Source organism: Nuphar pumila, chromosome 2, assembly GCF_984573655.1.
Source record: "Nuphar pumila chromosome 2, dmNupPumi1.hap1.1, whole genome shotgun sequence".
Classification (NCBI taxonomy): Eukaryota; Viridiplantae; Streptophyta; class Magnoliopsida; order Nymphaeales; family Nymphaeaceae; genus Nuphar; species Nuphar pumila.
The window spans coordinates 97,273,633-97,295,189 of NC_143250.1; the positions used below are offsets into that span (position 1 = coordinate 97,273,633).

Genomic DNA, 21,557 nt, shown 5'->3' on the forward strand with positions numbered 1-21,557 from the left:
TTCAAAATTCTGACCATGTGTGACATATTTGCCTGTTTTTATATGAACAACTTCCTGGAGCATTTGATTTCTGAATTTTATAAGGTTTAAAAAAATCTATGACCTAAAATTTTCATAATTTTTTTATGCTCTAAATACTATCTTTCTATTCAGAATGAGAATGCAGTATGTAAGTCTCTATCTCTAGTAAATCAAAAATACGAAAAATCTATGAGCATGTTTCGTTTAGCACGGTTCCCATTTTGTAAGATTCTATTTTCCACGTATATGTATATATAGTATTTTATTTTATTTAATAAGCTACGTTAAACTGGCTCTAACATGAAGGACCCCAGGGATTGCTGTATACATTAGTGCGCATCCCATGCACCGTCCAAGATGGCAGTGTCGTCATTTAATACCATCCCTTCCTCTCTCTCCCGCCTCCGTTGATCTAACCCTAATAGAGAGAGAGACTCCCACAGGATCGTGCACCACCACTCATCTACGGGCGATTCGCGCGATCGGCTGCCGGAGACCGGTCGCCGGCCACCGGAATAAGGAGATCGGATCCGCACCGGGTGGGTTTTCGTCCCTCTTGTTTCCTTCCCCTCTAGGGAAAGAAAAGGATTGATCTTCACACCATGCTTTTCTGTTTCTCTCTACTCGAAACGCCCTACCAATCGATCCATTCGTCCAAAAAGATTGTGGGTATTCGTTAGAATCGATTTTCTTACCTATCCATCTGTTTTTTTTCTCAAGGTTTATGGTCCAGATGCGCTGAAAAACATCGAAAAGATCGGTGAAAAAATGGCGGACACGGTGGTATCCAGTTTCTGGGGTCCCGTCACCTCCACCACCGAGTCGTGCGAGAAGAATTACACCCACTCTTCGTACATTGCCGAGTTCTACAACACGATATCGAACATAACGTGCATCCTTCTCGCGCTCGTGGGGCTTATCAATGCGTTGAGGCAGCGGTTCGAGAAGAGATTTAGCGTTCTTCATCTGTCGAATATGACGCTTGCGGTCGGGAGCATGCTGTTCCACGCCACATTGCGACATGGGTATGTTCTTGCTTGTTTGAATTCTTTTGGGGATTGAATCCTGGTATTCTTATGATTATTGTGGAAAAGTTTGGTGAACTTGGGCACATTCATAGTGTTTTTTTTCCTGCAAATTTCTTCTATCTTAGTTATTGCGTGCGTATGTGGTATTTACTTGTTGTTTAGGCGTTTGCTAGATGATACGTTGGTAGTATTTGCTTTACTTTTCAATATATTTAGTTTGTAGTGCGGATGCTATGTTGGTGACGTTAACCAATGATCTTTTGCTAGCTTTTTCGTTTTTTATGTGGTATGTATGCCATTGACTCTTGTTATTTAGATTATTGAGAATTATGCTCTGCTTCGTATTCGAAATCTTATATTGACTGTTATCCGTGATTCGTTTAAAGGTTTATAACCATGAGTCACCTTTATATTTTTAAGTCTTTGTTCTTTGTAACTACTGGCATTCAAAGAGATATCTTCCTCCCCCACCCTTATCAAGTTTCATTCTTGATATAGCTTTTTAGGTCAACTGTGCTGTCTTGTGATCTTTGTTACTAGTGCTCTCTTTCTTTGCTTTTTCCACAATTTTGTTTCAAATATTGCCTTGCTGTTTTTGACATTGAAAACCCTGGCATGGTTGTTGATTTTTTGACATTGAAAACCCTGGCATGGTTGTTGATCCCCACAGTTTCTTGTTGCATATGAATGCTGACTTATAGATCAGGCTCAGAAGGAATTTATTTGATGTCTGGTATTGTCTTTTGTAGAATTTGCTACCTATCTGCTGCCCTATAATGTTTTAAGGTAGAGAATTCAATTTTCTAATTTTCTAAACTTACTCATTACATTAGGCTGCTTTATTAGAGTTTCCGCCACACCATCCCTGTTGCAAAAGTTGGAAAGACAAGCTCATATGCATCTTTATATGTATGTATGTATGTGCACAGGCGCACATGAGTGTGCTGAACTGTGATACAATATCATGATGTGCTCCTCTGGCTGTAAATTTGGCCACCAAAAGGGAGAAGTATAATTCCAGTAGGTTCAAGCCTCACTTCTTAGTTGCCTGATTCATTTGTGAGGATGAGATCAAATGATGACTTAGAAATGCTCAAGTCATGTCAGAGTCAACCTTAACACACAAAAATAGTAAAAGAATATGCCAATCTTAGAGTTAGCTTTAGCTTTTGGGATTTGGGTCTATGTTAAGAAAGACTGTACCATGAAAGGTTTCATGTGTGTGTGTGTGTGTGTGTGTGTGTGTGTGTGTGTGTGTGTGTGTGTGTGTGTGTGTGTGTGTGTGTGTGTGTGTGAAGATTCTTGTGCTTGTGACTGATTCTTAAATAAGGATTTATCATTTTTGAAGACTATGCATGCACTTTCCCATGTCATTGATGTGATTTAGCAGTCACATAATTATTAATCTGTTTCTTCAATTGGAATAAAAATGTTTGAGTCACCACTTCCAGGCTGATCCTAGTCAGACATCTTTGATGGGACCGTGTTATGATGCCTGTATTATTGTATATATTGTCTCCCTGCTTCATAAGATAAAGATTTGAGTTGTTTGACATCCACAGCAAAAGAGGTGCAACTCTTTGTCTTTGCTATGAGAATGAAGCTGCAATTGTGTGGGCTTCTAATACCAGAAATGTTGGCAAACAATTGCAAGTCAGAGAGTGTAGGGGGTCATCATGTCTTCCTTGTGTGTTTCCTCTTTGAATGTGCTCAAGACATACTTTTCTTTGCTCTGTGTTTTATTCCTTCAAAAAGGAAAAAAGCTTGCTGGCGGTAACACTGAATCATGATGCATGTCTTGCACGTTGCAATGTTATGATACCATTCCTGGATCCTGGTTTTTGCCAGCCATGGCTGCACATTAATTAATCTAGGCTGATAATAGATGCTATCATGCTAGGTGCAAATTATTAGTGTTTTTTAAGGCATTGATGAGCAGTATGCTCTTGTTCTTGACTTTGTCTTGCAAATTAGAATGTCTAGATGACTGTTCCGCTATGTCACATGGGTGCGGGTGCGGGTGCCGGTGCGGGGGTGCGAGTGTGGGTGCGAGGATGCAGCACTTCCAAAAAACCCGGGTGCGGGAATATATATATATATATATATATATATATATATATATATATATATATATATATATATATATATATATATATATATATATAAAGTCCAAAAGTTGGACATAAATGACCTTGGGTGCGTTGACTGCACCCAGTGTCAGGTTGACCGCATCGGGTGTGGGTGCGACACCTAGTTGGAGAATCCCTGTGACATATATTAAAAAAAAAATTCTTGGCAAAAATATTTTTTTTAAGTTTGAAAATTTGGACCCAAATGACCCTGGGTGCGTTGACTGCACCCAGGGTCGGGTTGACCACACCCGGTGCTGCACCCGCACCCTCGTCGCGTCGACGGTGGTGCGGCACCCTGCTAGCCGAATCCCTGTGACATAGCTGTTCCGTCATCATGTATATGATATCTTCATTTTTTAAAAGGGTTTGCAACTTTGCATACTTTAACTTATATATATTTTCTTAGTCATTATTCTAAAGGTATGGAGAAATGGGAAAATATATTAGTTAAAAGAGGTCGGGGTAGGCCTAGGAAGACTTGGATGGAGATGATAGGAAATGATATGAATGCTTTGAACCTCACCGAGGACATGGCATTGGATAGAAATGATTGGAGGAGAAGGATTCATGTGGAAGACCCAGAATGATTTTCTTTGTTGGTTCATATCGCCGACCCCAATTGTTTTGGGATGAAGGCGTAGTTGTTGTTGTATTATTCTAAAGGTATTATGTGTTCTATTGGCATTAAAAATTTCTCACCTCTTAATGAGGTCATACAAGTTTTCAGTTTTGACATTTCCTTGGCAGAATTTTGATACATCTGGAGTTTGAATTGGGTATTTAGTCTTCGCCTTCTGTATTCAGGATATCTACAGCTTTTAACTTTGCTTCACAAAGTTGTATTATTATGTGCTCACCAGGGTGTTCTTATGATGCTATTATCTATCTTGCATTTTATGCGAGGTGGTAATGTGATTATTGAGAAATTCGTGTTCTCTTAACTAAGTGATTCTCAAACTCTTGCAATCCATTGTCTAGTATCGTGTATAGAGATGATTTTCTTTATTAGAAATTATAATGGCTCTCAGTGTTAGAAAGTGACTTGGAATACCTTGGGTTCAATAATGAACCCATACTTATGCACGTAAAGTGCAAATATACCCATTAAAGGGAAACAACACACGCACATAATGTGCCAATACATAAAACCCATAAAAAGGGAAAAATATGACTTAAAGTCATAAGTAAAATATGACTTAAAGTCATAAGTTACATATCATTGAAGAATAATAGAGAAGGGGTGAAAACCCCATTACAATGGAGCATAAGCTCCCCCAAGAATACAAAATACAAAAGGGAAATCCCTTATTTATAAGCATGAAAAGGGACCACCTTGGGGGCTCCCAAAGGGGACGTTGGAGAGCCCCCAACGGTCACATTTGTGACCGTTGGGGGCTCCCAACGTCACTTTTGGGAGCCCCCCAATGGTACGAAATCCAAAAATATAAAAAACAAAAAAATAAAAATAAAACAAAAATTACAATGCATATTCCAATTGGAATATGCGTAAAATGCTAATTTACAAGAATACCCTTGAGGGTATTTTAGGAAGATAAAATATATATATTTATATATAAATAAATAGAGATATGTATATATATATATGTATACGTATCTTTATATATATATATGTACATTTAAGGATCAACATATTTTAACACCCCCTCAATCTTTGCGGGGAAACGAAAAGATTGAACAAAGGGCAAGACTCCAAGAGGCTCCGGCAAGGATGCAATGGAACTTGAAAAGGCCTTCCTCCTATTGTCTTCAAATTTCCCGAACTATCGGGGGTACTTCTCTTTGTCCTATCTCCAAGATCCTGTGAAATAATAACAAAGAAACAAGTAAAACAAATCTTTGTACTATTATTCAAATGGAACATTTCTAACTAGCACAGGTTAGAAGAGATGCACATTATGCAAAAATGATACCAAAGTTTCAAAATCATATATCATGTTTAAAACAAAATGAGCGGAAGCAAATTATGCAGAAATAAATTGCAAGAATGCATAATGCATTCATAAGGTTCAACGTTGGACAAATATAACCCCATATTGGGGAATAATAAAATGGTCCACTAAGGGACACCACAATAAGCCTACGAAGATGCATGACATACATAAACATTATTGAATGAGGGCCCAAAAAGGCCATAAAGAGCATATGCATATACTTATCATGAAAAGAATTAATACTCAAAGAACTCATTAATGAACATGCTTCAAACATGTAATGAAGTGCCAAACAAGAGAAACAAAGTCTCCAAGCATACTTTAGGCAAAATAAACCCAAGAGTTCACAAGGTTTTAAAATCATTTATGAAAGACATACATAATACTCATTTTGCATATAAGGGTGGCAAAAACCATAAACACTTAATATATAGATTAAATGCTAAGAAATCAAGTTGATATGCATATCAAAAATATGATTTGCTTGAAAAACACAAGTCATGAATGAAATTTTGCAAATTTCAACAATAGTTTATCCATTACAAACATCTTCCTCATTAGTCCTCCAAAACCCATAAATCAAGTGTATAAGCTACTAGATCAAGAATATAAAGCCATTAAAGGCCAAAGACACACACAAAGGTGTGTAAAAGAACCTCTTGTCTACATATAATAATACTTGAAATAAGTGCATCTACGACAAGAACAAGAGAATACATGCCAACATAGACTAAAAAGTATCTCTTGTCTACGTAAAAAATACACTTAAAACCAAATATGTTCAGCTACTAGAACAAGAGTAATAAGCCAACCATGGGCTAAAACATAATACATCTCTTGTCTACATATGATAGCACTTGAAATGAGTGAAATAAGCCAACCATGGGCATACATCTTAAGCGACTAGAACAAGGACACAAACGCCAACATAGGCTAAAAATCACACACCATGGTGTGAATCAACGTGCCTTGTCTACATATAAAAACACTCAAGACAAGTGTGTTCAGCTACTAGACCAAGAGAGCAAAAGCCAACAAAGGGCTAAAAACACACGAAGGTGTAATAAAATTCTTGTCTACATATGATGACACTTAGATAATGGGCATAAAAGGAAAAGACTTTTGAGGCAATAAACTTGTAATGAAAATAAACCTCGAATGAAACAATATTCCTTTTAAAACATGAATACTCATAACAATAACATTTTGGAATAAATGCATGTAAAAGTATCTTCAACAAGATGATAAAATAATTTTCTTTAGAACAAATGTGTGAACATACACACACCAAGAACACTTGTGAAAAAACACAGGAACACATGTGCACAATAAGCACAACATTCGGAATCACAAATGTGCAAATGCACTCATAAGATTCATAAATAAAAGGTTGGGCTATAATCCCAAAACACCTTGATTTTAAATATACCTTAAAGCATTTAAGGTTTCAACCACCATATGTCCATCACATTTACATAGAAGCATCCATAATATCAATGGCCACAAGAGAAAAAATGAGTGACACACTCATAATTAGAGATCAAATAACAACTCATTTTAGAGTCCCAAGGTGCCCATAACTCACCTCAACAACCATCTATAATATGGAAGATGGACAATCTAAAATGATACAACACGAGGTGCCCATAACTCACCTCGACAAATATCTCTAATATGACAATAATAAGGCCAAATAAATGATGCATTAAATAATATGTGATGGACAAATATAAATGCCACAAAAGGGCAATAAACACATAAGGAATCATGTTCCAAAAAGTTTTTACAAAGAGGACCGATTAACAAATTGAATCAAAGGTCCAATATAATCCATCAAAAACAATTTTGCATAAACATGAATTATGCCTAATCTTTAAAAGAGCAACGTCTCCAAGCGAAAGCACGGAAGCACGCACATACACAAGAGGCCACTAAAGGGCAAAATAAACCACAAAAGTGGTCAAGCACAAAAAAGAGATAAAAAATATATTTCACTTCATAGAATGCTTCACAAGAAGCTTTTAATCAAAGAAATCATAAGAACCGTAATGGTTCACAAAGAAGGCTTTAACACAATACTCAAGGAAAAAGTACTTGAAAATTTATAGATTTGGGATTAAATCCCATACAACAAGTTTTAAATATTCTTTGATTGAGATGAGATATGCGGAAACGTACAAAGTGCTATAAGCACTTACAATGATTTAAAAAGGACTCAATATCTAAATTCATTATGTTTTTCACAATAAGAAATGTGCATAAAGGCTCCATAATGCAAAAATGTCTACGAAGAGACAATACACATGTAAGCACACAAGGCTTTATAAAAGATGTGCACGAAAGCATTCATACAATACTTGAACAAATACACACCAAGGTGTAAACAAACATGCACTAAGGCATGTATATCATAAAAAAGAGGGAATGCATACAAGCGCAAATATTTTGAGAAGCAAATGTGCACAAAATACAAAAATACACAAAAGTGAGCAAGTATGCACTTTATAAAAAGAGCAATGCTTGAAATTCTCAAGTTTTAATTATGTAATTACATGCTTGACAAGTGCAATTGAGGACAGCTAAAACTATATTATGGCCAATGTAGGCATTTTTAAAGATATTATTAAGAGATTTCGAAAAAATACAAACCAACAAGTTTATAAGGATGAAAAATGAAATCATTTATACCAAAAAAGGATGCAATAGATGAACTATGCATTCTATGTGGGAAATTCCTTTTTTAAAAACAATCATTCCTAATGGTTTATCATAAATAATTTTTCAAAAAAGAAACATTGAAAAACTTTTTAGGAGTTCTTATAAGTTATCATTAACAAGAACTACTTTAGGATTCAACAAAGATTTTAGATGTGAGAGATTCTCATATAATGATTATATCAAATTTTTCAAAAAATGCACTAAAATCCATAATCAAGGGAGGAACTCAAATCAAATTAGGGTTCATATGAGAATTAAGAAATTTTAAGCAAAGATCATTATTTTAGCAAGAGATCATATATAATTTTAAAAGTTAACTTATAGGTCAATCATGAAATACTTATTTAAGAACTATAAATCTCACATAATTGAAGGTAATTTTTAAAAACATAAATTACTATTATATGCTATGAGTAGTTCGATAAATAGACACGAATTTTATATTTGGACAACAAACGATTTCACCAAATTTAGAAGGAGATATTTTCAAAATATATGAGCACACGAAATGTGAAAAGAAATAATTCAACTATCATGACTATCAAAACGAACAAACTATATGCAAGAAACATACTTTCAAATGCATAATACTTTTTGAGAAAAGGGATACATACCGAATAACTTCAAAAGCATAATACTTTAGGAAGAGCAATGAATACTTCACCATTTCTTGAGCGACACGCTTTCCGTTGCACCAAGAGACAACCCCATCGTGACCTTGCTCTGATACCATGTTAGAAAGTGACTTGGAATACCTTGGGTTCAATAATGAACCCATACTTATGCACGTAAAGTGCAAATATACCCATTAAAGGGAAACAACACACACACATAATGTGCCAATATATAAAACCCATAAAAAGGGAAAAATATGACTTAAAGTCATAAGTTACATATCATTGAAGAATAATGGAGAAGGGGTGAAAACCCCATTACAATGGAGCATAAGCTCCCCCAAGAATACAAAATACAAAGGGGAAATCCCCTATTTATAAGCATGAAAAGGGACCACCTTGGGGGCTCCCAAAGGGGACGTTGGAGAGCCCCCAATGTGGTACGAAATCCAAAAATATAAAAAACAAAAAAATAAAAATAAAAATAAAACAAAAATTACAATGCATATTCCAATTGGAATATGCGTAAAATGCTAATTTACAAGAATACCCTTGAGGGTATTTTAGGAAGATAAAATATATATATTTATATATAAATAAATAGAGATATGTATACATATATATATATATATATATGTATACGTATCTTTATATATATATAAATATATATATATGTACATTTAAGGATCAACATATTTTAACACTCAGTGCATTTTCTGTGTCTGAAGTGTAACCAATTAGTTGTTTGTTCACCAGGTTCACTACTGTATGTTGCAACATGCCGTATGATAGCCCTGTACCCAGTCCTTCATGTTGCTCATAGTTAAAATGATTCTAGTTTACTATACTAAAATTTTCAGGTGCCTAGCAGTCAATACTTTTGACCTATGGCTAGAGATGGGCATTGAATAAAGGTACAGAAGATTTCAAGGTACCTTTGACCCTCATGGCTACACGTCATCCAGTTGGGGATCATATTTGATTTTGGTCTATGGGCAAATTTTCTCAACAGTTTTCTGTCCAGTTTGTATCTATTTAAGCTGGTCTTGGCTGAGCTTGAAAAGATCCTTACTGGGCAGATTTTTTCCTAGGCCCATGGGCTCTTGCTCGTCCAGAGACAGTGTTCACCATGCCAAAAAAATTGGCACAACAGTGGCTGTTAAAAGTTTTCTCTTGTGGCCTGTTTGTTTCATGAAGTTTTCATGGAAAATTTCTGAGCTAGCACTCCTTTCCCTCCATTTCCCACCGTGCATGGAACAAACATCCAAGCATCATGGGTGAAAAGTGCCATTTTTGGCCCCAAGTGTGCTCCAGTTTTTTCTACTACCTTCCTCTTTTCATGTGTAAATCATGGGAAAGCTGAGCTGGCAGGAGTTTTTCTAGAAATGCCTGCCCTTTCCGCGACAGACCCTTATCTTCCATGGGAATTAAACAAACTGGGCTAATTTTGCTGGGGTTTGACAATATTTCATATTGTATATTTATCATTTTATGATGTCACTTGATTTTAGTGCCTTTGGGTCTTGGTAAAAGCACATTATTTAGACATCATTGTTATTGCAAGTGTGACACAAACATGACATTATCCTTTGGCACATGCAACCAATCCTTTGGGTTTTACCTCTTTATTGCCATCAAACTCATAGTTCCTATATTCTTTAATTGAACAGCTCATATAGATGCTTTTGTCTTCTATTTTTCCATTTGTTGTCATTGTAGAATTGTATCTTGATTGCATCATTTTTCAATGATTAAGTACACTGATTTAACCGAAATTAGAACCTGTTTGTGCATGTTCTAAGAGCGCCCTGCCAGATGGAATTGTTTGTTCAAAAGAGTGATGCCATAATCATATTCAGTAGTCTATAACATTCAACATTGATTAATCTTTTTCGAGAGCAATTAGATTTTTTTTTCGATGAATGAGATCGATTAGAATCTGCAATAGCCCCTTTAGACTGTCAGCTTGTGACAATTCAATCAGCTTGCGGACTTCATTGCATAATTATTCTGTTTTCTTACAGCTTTTCTGTTTGGAAAATTGCTTGCTTCTTGTGCTCCATTTATAGTCTCCTGTAGTTGAATGCCGATTTTTTAATTTAGGTCTGGCAGTTTAACCTTTTAGTTTCGTTCACTTTTATGCCATGGGGACATCAATTTATCTGAAGGATGCGTCTTGATTCCTTTCAGTTCAAACTCTTCTTGAGGTCAGGGTTGGATTCAGCCTCCAATGGTTTGCATCACTGATATGGTACTCCCTTTTGGTTACAAATAGTAGGTTCAGTTTAAGACCCTCACTACTTGCCAATGACATGATTAGTGACAACATTGACATGGTTGTGATGCTTTTTTCTAATTCGAGAAGACTTGGATTCATGATACGCATTTAGTATTCTTTTAGTATACAGCTGAGCGAGTGTACTGTGACTACTGTCATAATCTCGTTAAGGTTTATTTTGACAAAGTGCACTATTATAGGGGTTGACTGGCATAGCTGGATGGCTAGGTCACTCTATCATGACCGAGGGGTCTCAGTTCAAATCTGCAGGGGTTATCCCCCAACTTGCCTACCCAAAATGCTCCATCATAATCTCGTTATTTATATGTCTTGGGTGGTTTCACTTGTGGATAAAGGTTTACTCTATGCTCTGCATTTATATCATATAGAATCAGATATGCAGTTGATAAGTAGGCTACTTCAAGTGCAGGTTTATTACCGTGTTAATCTGGCACTTTAAATTCAACAGTAAGTAGCAGATTTTTTGCCTGTAACTGATTGGTAACTTCACATACGGTTCCCAAGAGTGACTGGAGTCTAGTAATTTCCTCCATCTCCCTCCACCATCATGCAGATGGTGGCAAAGGTTACCCATCATGTGAATGTACTGCCTTCATGTTTGAAACTTTGAACCAAGTTCTTACCAATAAATTATGGCCCATGACATGGACAAATTTAGTATGTTGTTTATTTTGGCAATAAAGCGTAGTTAGATTGTGTGATGAATACGAAGTATTTTCCGCTTCCTGAGATCGACCCGGACTCCACCACTCGTGTGAGCCGGTTTTTATATTTTTGGTGTCTGGCTTTCACTTGATTTTGATTAAAAATATTGTTTTAAAAAACGTTTTTCATAAAACTCACGCCTAACTATATTTAGTAAGTTCTGATAGGCCTGTCAAAACTACATTTCCTTCTTATTTCAGTGGTCCTTATTCTTTTTTCATGGTCTGTGTATGTTCGTTTCCCATCATAAACAGGTCTAGATGTTCATCTCCTCTAGTGTTTTTAGACCCCATTTGAATTGTATGACCTCTTAACTGCATGAACATTTTCCTGCTCAAGTAGGTGTTGGATAGTTGCATGTCTGCATGTGGATTAGCATTGCATTTTTTGTCAGTTGTGCAACATGAAAATGTGGTTTAATGCATAGCCAAATATATTACTCCTGTCCTTACCTGATGGTTTAAAACCATATCTGCAGACAACAACAGAGTGATGAGACGCCCATGGTGTGGGAGATGTTGCTTTACTTATATGTCATCTATTCTCCAGATTGGCACTATAGGAGCACCATGCCAACCTTCCTCTTTCTCTATGGTGCTGGTTTTGCCATAATGCATTCATTGTTACGGTTCAATATAGGTTTTAAAGTACACTACGTTTTCCTCTGCCTACTGTGCATTCCTCGGATGTACAAGTATTACATCCATACAAAGGAGTTATCAGCGAAGCGGCTGGCCCATCTCTATGTGGCAACAATAGTCTTGGGGAGTTTGTTTTGGCTGCTTGATCGCATCTTCTGCAAGCAAATATCAAAGTGGGATATCAACCCACAAGGCCATGCACTGTGGCATGTTCTTATGGGTTTCAATTCTTATTTTGCAAACACTTTCTTGATGTTTTGCCGTGCTCAGCAACGGGGCTGGAACCCCCAAGTACGCCACTTTTTGGGGCTCCTCCCCTATGTCAAGATCAACAAACCCAAGGCACAGTGATGGTGAAGAGGATCATACTTTGAATTCTCGGTGTGGGATTCGGTTTTCATATTTCTTCCATTTTTTTTGGCATCTATAGTTCTTCATTTTGGCAAGCAAGCGAAATTTTTTTTGAGTGTAAGGAAACTGAATGTTTACAAGGCTCATTGTTCATTTTAGGTTTCCGTGTAAACTGCTGCTTGTGCTGTATCATATTATTTTTACGTGTTTTCCACTTGCAGGGTCTCAAAACTTTGCCCTGACTGCCTTGATAACATGTTTTTACTAAATATTCAATTCCTTGCTAATTTGACAGGATATAGCCTCTTTAAGGGATCGTTTTGATTCGGTGATACCGATTCACTTCTTTGTAAGGCAAAATAGTTAGACGTTCGATAACAACCATGAGATTCTTGGTCTGGCTGAAAATTTAAGGAATCTAAGACTCCCATTTACATTGCCAACTTGTGCTTTTAATGAACCGTTTGTACTTCACCATGACTAAAGATTCCCATCCAATCCAACACACAGACACACACACACACACACACACACATATATATATATATATATATATATATATATATAGAGAGAGAGAGAGAGAGAGAGAGAGAGAGGTTGAATCTACGTATATTGAAATTGACAGCATTTTTATAAAAGATGTTACGAGGTCGAGGTAGTTTGAATCCAAAGTTTGCAACGAGTAGGGTTCTTCAGGTACTCCCTGCTTGTCTGTTTGCTCTTTGTTATTTTCTGTCCAGCAGATAGGGGACGTTGCCACCCCCCCCCCCCCCCCCCCCCGACTGGTGTAATTAAGTTATTTTATTCCTGTTATTAAAATAAAAAAAAATGTTATGTCATGGCACAATAACGGAGAAAATTATTATTCTTAAAACCAAAATCAGCTGTTGGTCTGGAATAATCTTTAATGGTAACTGTGACCCACGTCAAGTCTCCATATCAAGCTCCCAGTGTACAAATAGGTTACTTTTGAAATTAACGAAAAAAATGATGCTTCGTAAGGGCGTATTTTCAAACTAATGCTGGTCGAAAAAAAAAATCATAATTCTTATTTTTAACATTTCAGCATTCTGAATTACTGAATGATGGTTGTTGCTGTCTTGCATAAAATTCGAAACATATTTTGTACGGAATTGTTTGGTGCGATTATGCAACAAGATAATTCACAGAAAAAGGTCGCACAAATTCTCAAGCATCTTAACCTTGTAGCAAAATGTATTGCAACACCATCAAGTTCTAAGAAAGTTGGATGTCATGTTTCTCTATATACAGTTTCCCAGGATACCAGGGAGACATCCTTGATTGATCATTCATTCAGCCAAAGGGCATGCACTTTCAAATTGTTGCTGCTCTTTGCGACAGAATTCGAACTCGTTAGTATGGTAATACATGCAACTTGCATACGCATTCATCTCCTGTGGACACCTCTTATGGAGTCCCTTTAGCCTGCAAAATGAAAGCTTATCAAGTGATGTCAGTAAACGCCAGTAATAACAAATTGAGTACTAAAAGTCACCAAGAAGAAGAGCTAAATAACTTACAACCAACTCAAGCAAAATAGTATAAAGTAGGTAACAGAACTAGGCCATTTCAAAGCTTCCCATTAGGCCAACATAAAATGAAGTGCTTTAGAAAGTTTCAGGATGTAGAAACGGTAAAAACTGATTGTGTTCTTTTACTTACAAGTCTACCACTTCCCGTTGCATAACATCTTGCTGACAATGGTCCAAAAATTGTTATAATCATCAAAAAACTCAAAAATACCCCATTCCTGTGATCTTTTCCTACAAGAACAGCCTGAGGTCATGTTTAATCAAATATCTATAAGAAACTCCAAACCAACTGCTAAAAATGGTGTAGCTGTTCCATCCTAGTGAAACTACCATGACATATTCCAGTCCTTGATGCCATAAAAGCACGTAGTCCATGGTACAATAACACAGAAATTTCGTCAAGTTCTTGTTATCTCTCCCTCACTGGTCAGTTCACACTAAATGATCTGTCTTGCAATGTCAATAACCTTCTGCAAGAATCTAAGCCCTTATGGAAGGACTTGAAACATCTTTTTTTTTCTTTGATAGGCAAGATGGGGTTAGGCAGACCCCTACCAGATATCTCTTAAGCCCCATGTGGCAGAGGGATTCGAACCTGGGACTTGAAACATCTCACCGGAAAGCAGTTTCAACATTCATAAATAGGAAGATACCAGTCTTGACACGGACATTTTGAAGTACCCACGTTATTTAATTGAATGCAGACCTAAATATATCAAGGGAAACTAAAACCCAACTCTATTACTTTGTCTAAAGAATTTCATGCTCAAACTATGATTACCACAGGCGATCTTATTATTCAGTAGCCAATTCAAAATACATCTACTTTAGTGGGGTAGATCTATGATAACTCCTTCAATCTTTCATAACTTAATTTTTTGGTTATACTTATTTTCTCCTCAAGAGTGTTAATTAGGATACCAATTTTCCTTTTAGGATCTGTTTGGGGGCGGGTAGTTTGGGATGGATTCATATATTCCATGCATAAATTGGTAAAATGTATGATTATGATTACTTCAAGAGTATTAATTGCATAAACTGATTTTGAACATTTTCTACAAAATGCACATTTTCCATTCTTCCAAACAAATTTTGGCACTAGGCATTCCCCAGTTCTTCTCCGGTGACCTCCAACACCCACATTCCAAGCAGAATCTTAGATGTGATAAAACAACAGTTATCTATATCAATGAATACCGAGTATGAAAAATTATTGGATTCATGTCATTTTGTACCTCATGAATAGTGTTCCTATCTTTTAACTCCCCTTTGCATCTATTGATGACTAGATGTTATGATAATTTCACTATAATGTACGGTTGAGGCAACTAACAAGCAGGGGAAAACTGACCTTTTTACTGTATATCCAACGTCATGGCCTACAAGCTCAACTGCTAATTGGGATGTGGATACAGGTAGCATGCAACATAACTGCACTAGTGGCAGAAAACTGCCGTTGCATGTGGAAGAAATTCAATAGAATCCTTTGAAAAGTAAAAGGAATCATTGACTGAGGAACATTCTGTCCCCTGAACAAACGGAACCTGATCACCTAGTTATTTAAAAAACCTGCATATTCATGAACAGACCCTTATTATCACTCTACTTCATGCATTACCTATGTCTTATCATTTGACCTTAGGTCCTAGCTAGACAATATCCAAGAATCATGTGCCAACAACTAATGTCAGTCCAAAGCAACTGTCAGTTAGACTACATCAAACAATTATTGAGCATTTAGTTGCAGGCTCATACTTGATGAGAGTATATTCACTTATACCATGTTTGCCTCAGGCCTTGCATCCAGCTCCTTAAGCTCTAAGAATAAAAATATTGAAAACTGAGTAGCTAAATGAAAGTGAAACCCCTCTGACAGCAAGCATCTCTCTGATGAAGCATCTTCCACAAAGTCATGATTTGGCATTCCCAATATTGCTCTAGTTGTAGAAAATGTCTATGGTCATACAAATGGACATTGTTCTCCACAGTATCTACTATTTCATGGGCCTTCATTGCACCCGCGTTATCCAGCTTGAGCTACTGGTTTAGCACTAATGCAAATTAAGTTGGCAGAGTTGAGAAAATTGAATCTGTATCCTAGTACAGCACTGGCTTTAAACTGTATACCCCATATAGCCTACGATACATATCTACAGGTAAGAACCTTTGAAGGTAAACAACCATCAATTCTGATGACATGCATTCAAACTAATAGAATATGTGAGAGAGAGAAATTTAAAGAAAATTATAATTTGAGAGATAGAAAGTATGGATATGTATTGGTATTTGCTCGTTGTTTAGGCATATGCTTTAAATATTTTTAGTTTGTAGTTGTGGATGCTATGTTGGTGACATTAACTAATGAACTTTTGATACCTTTTTCGTTTTTGATGTGGCATTTTTCTGTAGTGATGTGGTATGTATATCATTGACTCCTGATATTTAGATTATTGCGAATTATTGCTCTGCTTCATATTCAAAGTCTTATATTGATTGTTGTGCATGTTTCGTTCAAAGGTTTATAACAACGAGTCACCTTTATATTTTGAAGTCTTTGTTCTTTGTAGCTACTGACATTCAAATAGATCTCTTCCTCCCTCACCCTTATTAAGTTTCATTCTTGATATTGATTTTTAGGTCAACTGTGCTATCTTGTGAACTTTGTTACTAGTGCTTTCTTTCTTTGCTTTCTCCACAGTTTTGTTTCGAACATTGCTTTGCTGTTTTCGACATTGAGAACACTGGCATTGTTGTTAATCTTGACAATTTCTTGTTGCATATGAATGATAAATTGTATATCAAGCAAAGAGCGAAATTGGTTGTTGCCTAATATTGTCTTTGGTAGACTTTTCTACCTATTTGCTGCCTTATAGTGTTTTAAGTTAAGCATTGATTTTACTTAAGGAAGAAAATTCAACTTTCTATCTTTCTGAACTTACTCATTAGTCATTACATTAGGCTGTTTTACTAGAGTTGTGGTCACACCACCCCTGTCGCAAAAGTTGGAAATGTATGTATGTATCCACTTGCGTGAGTGTGTGCTGAACTGTGATACAATATCATGTTCCCCTTTGAAGGTAAACAACTATCAATTCTGATGACATGAATTCAGACTAATAGACCATGACTATAAATCCAATTAGTATAACTTTTCTAAGGCTTCTTACCTAACCAAAGACGCAACCAATAAACAGGTATGAAAAGGAACAAAACTAACACCAATCAAGGAGCAAGAATCCCATGTTGACGAGGGCACTTGGTAGGCTACAATGAACTGATTGGGGAGTTCTGATAGCAGCTTTCTTGTGAATGACATCCATTCTCAATTAACAACGTCGTTTCTCCGATCCACTGACCTGAACAAATGCACCAACATAACGCCAATCCGAAAAGAAAAAGCGTCGCTACAGGATTTGGAGAGCAATGAACAAAAAAATAACACAAGCAAAATCAATCCAGACGAATCACATGGAAGATTCAAATTCAATTAAAAGGACCTAAACCCTTGTTTGAATCCCTAAACTCCAATCAAAGAGTCCATTTTCACATGCTCCAGAGACAAAAAAGAAAAAAGAAAAGAAAAAAGCAAAGGAAAAGAAGGAGAATAAGTTTATGCATCCGTAATCATGTAGGAACTAAGATCGAAGTGTGCACAATGAAGGATAGAGGAGAAAGAAATAAGGAATAGATTAACGGCTTGCTTCAGGGGAGGATCCTCGTTGTGATTATTGAGAGCTCTTAGTGTATCCTTCAGAGGCAAGAGCCGAGGAATTTATCCTTCTCTAGGTAGTCGTTACCTAGCCATAACCGACTTCATTGGATTTCCAAATATGCTGAAAATCCAATGAGTAGGCCCACCATTATCCTAGTGGTTCCTATCTCAATGGCCCACTACTCAAGTGGGTCATTGGATACCATGTGAGACCCATTGGCCACACTGGATCCGTACCAAGATCCAACATCTCTCACTTGGCCATATAGGACGAACACCCACATCGTATACGCTAGTTGAATTTCTCCTTCATGATATATCTTTATCATGAGGCTATTTACAAACTATGTTATTTTTTCATCATGTCACAAATTTTATAATAATAATTTATTTCAAGTATTCACCATTCACTGCATACTAAGTCATGCAATCTATAGATAAAAAATGAATACATCATAATGTGGGTCTCACATAGTCATGGGATTCTTATGTCTCTTCCATGACCATACCATAGGATATCATCATGTTCACATATACACTAGTAGAGTACTATGAATTTTATTGATTTATAAATCTATGATTTGCCAAACATAGCAAATACTCCTACTATCCATGTGAACTATCACATGTTGATCACCACCTGATCATTTTAGATTAGTATATCAAGATAGTCATATATGTAACTGATCATGTTGCATTTCATGCAAAAGCTTTAAAAACATGAAAAATATTCTTTCATGTATTCATACAAGCATACTATAGAAAGCATTATTTATCATTATATACAAATTAATATCCTCACATGCATGTCTAAAATTATAATTCAGCTTCCACTTTTCCAATGCATTGCATTAAGCTATGACATCACGAGGTTTTGCATACACTAGCTGAAATTTTCCTTCATGATATATCACTATCACGAGGATACTCACAGACTAGGTTGATTTTTCATCATGAAGTTAAGCATAAATCTCTATATCTAAATCTAATTTGGATATACACTAGATCTATATCCAATGAGAATTATTTCATTATCATTTTGATATGACAAATATGATAAGTCAATTCCAAGGCTTTAATCAAACCACAAGTTTGAACATTTAAGTTCAAATCCTTTACTGGATCCACAAATATATATATATATATATATATATATATATATATATATATATCCAAATTTATTGGATTTGTAGGAGTCCATATCCAAATCCGACTTGAGATGTTATCTATCAAGTCCAACACGATCCATATTAAAATGGATCTCCATACAAGCTTAAATAAAACCATGAATCACTCAGATTTGATCATAATTCAAATCCATATATAAAACCATATATTTCAAATGCAAATGGATCCATATTATACATCCACTATTCTGCTTATCTGGATCTAACCGTGTCAATCCCAGACCCATACAAAATATATGTCATTATTAGGTCCAAATATCTAGGTTGATACTATCTTGATTCGACATAAAACTTGGATAAAATCTAGATCCATACAATATATCTGACAACATATATATGTATCTATGTTACAGGGATTCGGCCAGACAGGTGTCGCACCCGCGTCGATGCGATGCGGGTGCGGTCAACCCGACCCTGGGTGCGTTGACCGCCCCCAGGGTCATTTTGGTCCAATTTTTTGATTTTTTTTAATTTTGCCCTGTGAAATGGGTTGCGGAATTTTAAAAAAGAAATTTGCTGACAGCTGACCACGCAGCGGGACCCACCCTTTGCTGGATTTTGATTTTGACCTTGATAGCTTCGGTCTCTTTAGAGTTGCCTATTCCCTGACAAGGACTTCCAGATTTTTCACCTCTCCCCAACCCTTGCTGGATCCCTGCAGGTAGTGATGAGAGAATGAAAGGACGGAACAGACGATGCCTGCTTGCTGCTGCTCTTGTTTTATAAAGGGGGCGCTTGTGTCCACAACATCTAACGAGCTTTGTTGGCATCCCATGCTATTCCTGCCTCCAAACAATGAATTCGCGCGTTGAAAAACATACTGTTAACTTGGAAATGATGATCCATCTTCCTCAAAAATTAAAACCAAAATTCAAGAGCCTTTTGAAGTCTTTATCCTTCAACCATCCAGATCTTTCTTCGTCAAGGATTTTCTCTCTCCATAATAAATGATAATGGTGGTGGTAGCCTTGGTGGCTGTTAGTATTCACTTTTCTCCTGACAAGATGGGTGCTCCAGCCGTAGCCTGGTGTAGACCTCTCTTTTACATATGTCAAATCCAATAAATTTCTTTTAGCTGTCATCCAGAGTATAGACTGGAGATCTGTGTGCAATTGTATATAAAATGAAATTTGAAGAACCCTAGGAACTGGCGTGGTAGTGGAGCCGTAGGCCTCGTGAAGACTCTCTCTCCAACAAACCACATCAAACCTTTCGCTTATATTTTTTTCGTGAAAACCAGGGAGTTTCAGACATAATTGAATCATGACAGTCAACAGAACGCAGCAAGCTGGGTCGATCAGATTGCCAATCCTTTCGGTTCATCAATTTTGTCTCGTTGCGTCAAAGTACACAACAAGCAAAACGTGGGTAACAAGTCTTCAAACAAACACACCAGCAAAAAAAAACTGGTTATAAGTCATATATATATATATATATATATATATATATATATATATATATATATATATATATATATATATATATATATATATATATATATTTGTCTCTAGATCAATTCTGAATCCATATCCTATATACGAGCATAACACTTATCTGGATTCAATCACAAAACTTGATCAATATTCCATATCCAGGCATCCGAACCCATCACTAGATTTGTTCAATAAGAGAATTCAAGAATATAGCCTGGATCTAAACTCATTCAATTTGATCTATACTCAATCAACTTGATTTTATTACATATTCAAATCCATACAAATTTAACCATATCCATAATATTTTACTGGATCAAATCAAGGTCGGTGTCACCTTACTAGATCCAAACATCTTATCTAATACCGATCAGATTCAATCTTGACCCAAACATAATCTTAAAATTAAACTTGATCTATATAAAAAAAATTGGATCAATACAAACCTTACTGGATCCAGACATAAACATAATATTAATGCATATATAAAACATATGCACTGGAAAATCAAGCATCCAGGAGGACATCGATAAAGGATCAAACGCATAATCACCCCCCCAAAGAAAGCAGGGAAAAAAAAAAAAACAAGAAACACAAATATCGTGAAAATCCAACAAATTGGAAACACCCAAAAGAAAAACTTCAGAGAAATAGAAACCAAAGAAGGAATTCTGACATGTTACCCCATAATCCACAAAGAAAAAGGAAGGAGAATCACCGTCGGTTGAAGGGGAGCGCGGAAGCCGTACAGCAGCGGCGAGGCAGTCGGTCGGATTTCAGAGGACGAGGACGGTTTCCGGCAGAAGAGGAACACCGAGAGAGAGAGAGAGAGAGAGAGAGAGAGAAGAGAGAGAGAGAGAGAGAGGAGTTTTTTGGGGGCTCCAGGACCGATACGAGTCGAAAGAGACGAACTGAGACGAGAGAGATCTAGGAACTCGGAGTTCCAGGATCTAGAACACAAAAAAAAAAACAGCGAAAGAACCACGAAATCCTCAAATTCAAACTCAGGCGTTCTTTGGAGATTTCAGCAGGAAAGCAAATTCAATTCCAGATGTTGGTTCGATCCAAACAAGGGAATTTAAGATGGGGTCATTGGGGTGCTTTTGACATTTCCTCTAATGTTTATGGGGAGTTCTGTAAAAACAATGTACACCCCACCCCCCCGGCTCTTGGTTGCTTCAATTATCTCTCCGGGTAGAGGTAACCATCTT

The 21,557-nt window shown here is 36.5% G+C and overlaps 1 protein-coding gene and 1 long non-coding RNA gene across 3 annotated transcripts; one reads left to right on the forward strand and one right to left on the reverse strand.

Moving 5' to 3' along the window:
- The first annotated feature begins 438 nt into the window (after positions 1–438).
- Positions 439–12,758, forward strand: LOC149846295 (alkaline ceramidase-like). 2 transcript variants are annotated; one of them, XM_089997928.1, is made up of 3 exons: positions 439–560; positions 742–1,046; positions 11,948–12,758. In XM_089997928.1, exons 2-3 carry the CDS (start codon positions 790–792, stop codon positions 12,459–12,461), a joined length of 771 nt encoding a protein of 256 aa, XP_089854054.1. In that variant the 5' UTR covers positions 439–560; positions 742–789; the 3' UTR covers positions 12,462–12,758. The 2 variants fall into 2 exon arrangements, 1 of the variants encoding a protein (XP_089854054.1); XR_016430515.1 differs by lacking the exons at positions 439–560; positions 11,948–12,758 and adding an exon at positions 10,656–10,902 and having other exon boundaries at positions 926–1,046.
- Positions 12,759–13,662: 904 nt separating this feature from the next.
- LOC149846296 (uncharacterized) lies at positions 13,663–17,345 on the reverse strand. The gene is made up of 2 exons (XR_016430516.1): positions 17,232–17,345; positions 13,663–13,907 (listed from the first exon to the last, which is right to left on the reverse strand). It is a non-coding gene; the product is annotated as an uncharacterized LOC149846296 (long non-coding RNA).
- Positions 17,346–21,557: the final 4,212 nt, after the last annotated feature.

Coding starts and splice junctions, on each gene's coding strand:
- LOC149846295 (XM_089997928.1), top strand. CDS start 790: ATGGCGGACACGGTGGTATCCAGTTTCTGGGGTCCCGTCACCTCCACC. Junction 1,047..11,947: donor CACGCCACATTGCGACATGG/GTATGTTCTTGC, acceptor CCATATCTGCAG/ACAACAACAGAGTGATGAGA.